Genomic DNA, 5,000 nt, shown 5'->3' with positions numbered 1-5,000 from the left:
CCTTTTATCTCGTAAGTCATCATCACATAACACATCACATGACACATGATGGGAACCACTGTGGAAGTCTCCCTGGCTTTAACACAGACACAATAATTCATTTTTTTGGGGGGTCCAAAGCTACAAGTGCAACAGCAGTGCAACAAGCATAGCATGTGGCATTTCCATAGTTGTGTTTCACTGAATATACCATACTGTATATCAGGTGATTTCTTTTAAATTTGTTTTAAAAAAAAATTGCCAAACACTTAATGTGGACCCCAACATATCTGATGTATCTCCTGCTGAACTGACTGCTCATTTTCACGACACTGGGTCCTGGGGTGAGGGATAGCATTTTTAAACTGTCTGATTGAGTTCACAGCCCCTGTTGTCTCGCAGAAACCCCACACTTTGCTACTTCTCTTTATTTGTCATCTCTCCTTGTCCTAGGTTCCTGGGTTCAGATTACTTCTACTCTAGCCAGTTCCCAGGAGAAGAGACGACGCTCTTAATATCTAAGAACCCACCCCAACTCTTCTCTCATTCTCCCTTAAATGATTTACAGTCCATTGCTGTGAGATTGAGTTTAAGAGCCACTCAGTCCTTAAGAAGCTATCTCATATCCTCCGTTAGCACTATTGTGTACCCCTTGTGTATATGCTCTTTAGCACCGATTTCTGCTACTCCTGTACTGGGTCCAAGAGAGCAATTCTAGACTTCAGTCTCACATTACATTTTCAATATTTTGAGTATTTATTTAAGGCTCTCTATTTTTTTTCACCAGTTTTCTTCACCAGTTACCTAATAAACCGTACTTTCTCAAGCACCCGCATCCATATGGCTGTTTATATGTCCTTGGTGCTAATTATGGGTCAAACTTGGTCACAGACATTTTGGAGAACCACTTTTCAACCACTTGTCCAGAAACAGCTCCTGGTCCTAATGGACAATATGAAGGCTTGGTTCCAGATTCTGATTGGTCAGAGTTCAAGAACATAACTATTATACATTTTTAACCAGTATCCTTAAGATACTGCATTCGTTCCTCAAGCTCCCATCCATGTTACAGGTCTACTGGGTCCAATGAGAAACCTGTGTGTCAGCCACAATCCCATGACGCATTTCTGCTTTTGTAAGGATGGAACTCGATCTTGGTTCCTTTAGACTGTGGTTTCGTACTCCAGCACCTCTTTGCTTCCCATCATGGTACTCCTGTACTGTATCCGGGGACTGACAGGTGAGGTGGTTTCCAGAACCAGGATGGTTTTGCGAAGCCGCCGGTCGATAAAGTGCGCGTCCCAGGCCGGGTACCTCTTCCTGGGGAGGTCAATCCGGATCACTGGGCCATCCTGGGCCCGGGAGGAAGAGGAGGCAGCTCTGTGGAGAAGCGCTGGAGAGGAAGACGGCGAGGGGCGCACCTGGAAGACAGGCACACAACTGTCCCTGTCCCTCTCCCCGGGGACAGGCTCCCCAGTGTCTCTAGTCCTGGGGAGGGTTCTCGGGGGACTGGTAACCGCACTCTCCGATCCCCCTCCCGGGGTCTGGGAGCCCTGGGATGGGGTGAGGCAGGAGTCGATCACCCCCGCCACCCCACCCTCGCCACCCTCCCCTTCCTCCACCACACAGCCACCCCACCTGGAGCCCAACACGGGCCCGTCCGGGTGGAGCAGGCAGTAGTACACCAACATAAAGAAGGTCCCCAGGGCAAAGCTGCATGCCACCATGCAGACCACAGCCAGGGCATAGGAGTCAGAGGTGTGTGGCCCGCGGTAGGTGTACCAGGCGGCTGTGAGGGCAGCATTCTCCACCATGGTGACGGTGTAGTAGACAGTCATGCGGAGGCGGCTGGGGCCCTCCTTGACGTTGAACCAGCAGAAGATGTAGATTATTCCCACCACCATGTTGTAGATAATCTCTTCCCATTTGGACATGCAGAAGTCTGTCTCTCCCTGGATGATCCAGAAGGTCATCACACACCTGGACACACAACAGATTACACTGACTATGATAGGACTGTATTGGGCAGGCTAGGATGAAAGTAGTGTTGGCCACAGGGAACTGGTATTGGTAATTGGTAATAGGATTGGTAATAGGATTCAGGGAGACTGGATGAGGTGCTGAATGAGGGTTTTACTTATGGTTGGCCAGCATGTAGAGCATAGACACCTTAAGTACAATATTTTGGAATATCTGTGTGTATGATTGATTCTAAAGGAAGGGGAGAAAGGGAGGTAAACAATATAGTACGTTTGAGCTTAATTAATTTAATTTATTATGTTTTTATGACCAGAGAGGCTGGCACGATGGTATGGCCGGGTCTGACCCAGATTGGTATGGGCTAGTAAAACGAATAACCTACCAGTGGCTGACGATGAAGATGCCAAAGTAGAGCTGGAAGACAGAGGCAAACAGGGCGAAGGCAACGGTACGTGCTCCGATGGTGAAAAAGTGCCACAGCATCTGAGCTACGACCGCTTTGTAGGACATGGGCAGCTTGTCATCGCGAGAGTCCCTCAGCACCTTCTGGTAGGATGCTATCATCCACGCCAGAGAAACAAGGGACGCTGAGGCCGACAGACCTACATACAAAAAGAGAGAGCGAGAGATACGCAAAGACATGTTAGTGTGGCATGTTCTGCAAGACTGTGATTGGTCAGAAATTCAAGGCGCATGTGAGTTATGCTGTATTATTGCCACAATATGTCAGCAACGTACCATGCACAGTTTTGAAGAAAGGTAGTCTGAGGAGGTTAGGTCAGTTTTTTTTTCTTTTTCAAACCTGCTTATTTATGTCCTATTTATGTCCAAGTCCTTATTCTTTTCATAATTTTTTCATGTTACTTCTGATTTTCACTCCTACCCCACAAGGCAAAGAGATGATTTTAATTTACCTTTTTGTCGTACTTCGAAACATCAATATTTCATCACATTTAGAGGTCCTCAGTTGTGGAGCTCTCTAGATGCGATTCACCATACAGTGGATGGAGTGTAAAGTTCAGCACTCGAAACGGAGCCGCATTGAGTATAAAACAATTTTGTCCTCAGAGAACTTGTTCGATTTTAGTAGAAGAAAATGTAACTTTATTTTAAGTATGCTGTCAACTACGCCAGGTGAGCCAGGTGACGGCCAGGTGAGCTAAAATGCTACAAAACAACACACTAAACACTCAATTCACCATACATACCTACAACTGCACTTAGCAGCTCTCTTGAGCACTATACTGTCCAGTAATGTGAGTATCAGGTTGTGATAAACACCAACAGCAAAGTGTTGTATATTACTACTAATCATTGTATTACTTTTAGGCAAAGTGCTGCACTTCGTTGCCGGACCGTGTCACTCAACAAACATGTTTTCAACTGAAATAAGTGCAGACGTCAGTCAAGTTGACACCTTATTGACTTGAGAATATTTTTTTTGTAAGCCTAGTGTAGAGTGCAACACTTAGCCTAATGGCGACAGCTAGTTGCAGAAGCCAATCAACACAATCACCACCCAAATTCGGTAGTGACTACCTGAAACTTTCAGGTAGTGAGATAGTTGTAGAATGTGGGTTTGACTGAACTTTGTATAAACAAAACTTTATTTAGCTGCAGAATGAATATGGCCAACTACTTGATGTGGTCGATTTACAGGCAAAGTACTGAATTAACAAAATATAACCAAAGATCTGTTATTTAGACCATTTGCTGAGAGGGGGAGGTCAGAGAACAAGAAAGACAAAAGACAAAGTTCTACCTGGAGGCCTGCGCACATGACACTATGAACACACATCAAATTGAGACAACACACACAACACACTGAGAGAACACACACCACAAACAGAGAACACACACAGAGAAAACACAACACACACATGAGACACACAACAGTGTTCATCTGTTTTCTTTTTTTTTGCTCAAAATGCTCTATTTCTTAACGAGTATACTATTGCCTGTGCAGGCGTGCACGCACGCATTCACGCATTCAAGCACACACACATGCACGCACGCATGCACTCACGCGCACGCACACACACACACACACACACACACACACACACACACACACACACACACACACACACACACACACACACACACACACACACACACACACACACACACACACACACACACACACACACACACACACACAGTCCCTAACAATCTGTACCAGACAGCAAGATCCTGACTAGTGTTATACTCAGTATTTTATGGGGCAAAATTACTTTAAAAGTCATTTTAGTCATCTGGTCCTCTAATTTTAATGCTGTCTCAATGTGATTAATTGCTAATTGGAGACTGAATACTGCATTATTAACAGACTTGAATATTTAATGTAATTAATGGTGCTTGGGGCTGCTCAGCCACGTGGTGATAGAAGTGAAAGGGTTATTTAAGTAGTGCATGTGGATGTACTACTTCAATAACCCTTTCACTTCTATCACCCTTTCACTTCAATCACCCATTCACTTCAATTTACATTCATGTGTCAGGCCATGTATCCAGAGAAATGCAAGCTAGCTTTACCCCTGCAATAAAAATCTATCGCCTATATGTATTGTATCCACATAATAATAATAATAATAACATTAATATGGACCCCACTCCTGGGGAAACTCTACATTTACACATAAATAAAATTTGTCCTCTGCATTTAACCCATCCTAGCTATTAGGAACAGTGGGCGCTAGGGGCAGTGCCTGGGGAGCAGTTAGGGGTTAAGTGTCTTGCTCAGGGAGTTAAAACCAGGGTTAAACCAGGGACCTTCTGTTACCCAGACAGACGGCCTCTCCACCCATTCAGCTATGGCCTCCCGTTATTTATTAAGCGTGTTAAGCTTGTCCACATAGAGTGCAGATTGCTGTGCCGTGTAACTTTTGCATCCTCAGGAGGCTATATCGGTCAACAGCCAGCTGTGGTAATATTAATGGAATATTGTGGAATTTGAACTGAATCAAACTTTCAATGTCAACTTGAAGTGGATTTAAGATTAGTGCAAAGTTGAGCTGAATTTCGGATGAGTTTAGCTAATA

The 5,000-nt window shown here is 44.7% G+C and overlaps 1 protein-coding gene across 1 annotated transcript in view; it reads right to left on the bottom strand.

Moving 5' to 3' along the window:
* Positions 1 to 1,142: 1,142 nt before the first annotated feature.
* The window catches only part of xkr7b (XK, Kell blood group complex subunit-related family, member 7b), a gene marked incomplete at both ends in the record, with an annotated part of 46,160 nt that continues 42,302 nt past the window's right edge, over positions 1,143 to 5,000 (bottom strand). The window contains 2 exons of the mRNA XM_080444298.1: positions 1,143 to 1,959; positions 2,342 to 2,561. Of these exons, the coding sequence (XP_080300424.1) occupies positions 1,143 to 1,959; positions 2,342 to 2,561 (1,037 nt within the window). The remainder of the gene's footprint in view (positions 1,960 to 2,341; positions 2,562 to 5,000) is intronic.

This window comes from Gymnoscopelus braueri (assembly GCF_963280865.1).
Source record: "Gymnoscopelus braueri genome assembly, chromosome: 12".
Classification (NCBI taxonomy): Eukaryota; Metazoa; Chordata; class Actinopteri; order Myctophiformes; family Myctophidae; genus Gymnoscopelus; species Gymnoscopelus braueri.
The sequence above is the reverse complement of the archived record's forward strand: the minus strand, read 5'-3'. Positions and strand labels throughout refer to the sequence as shown.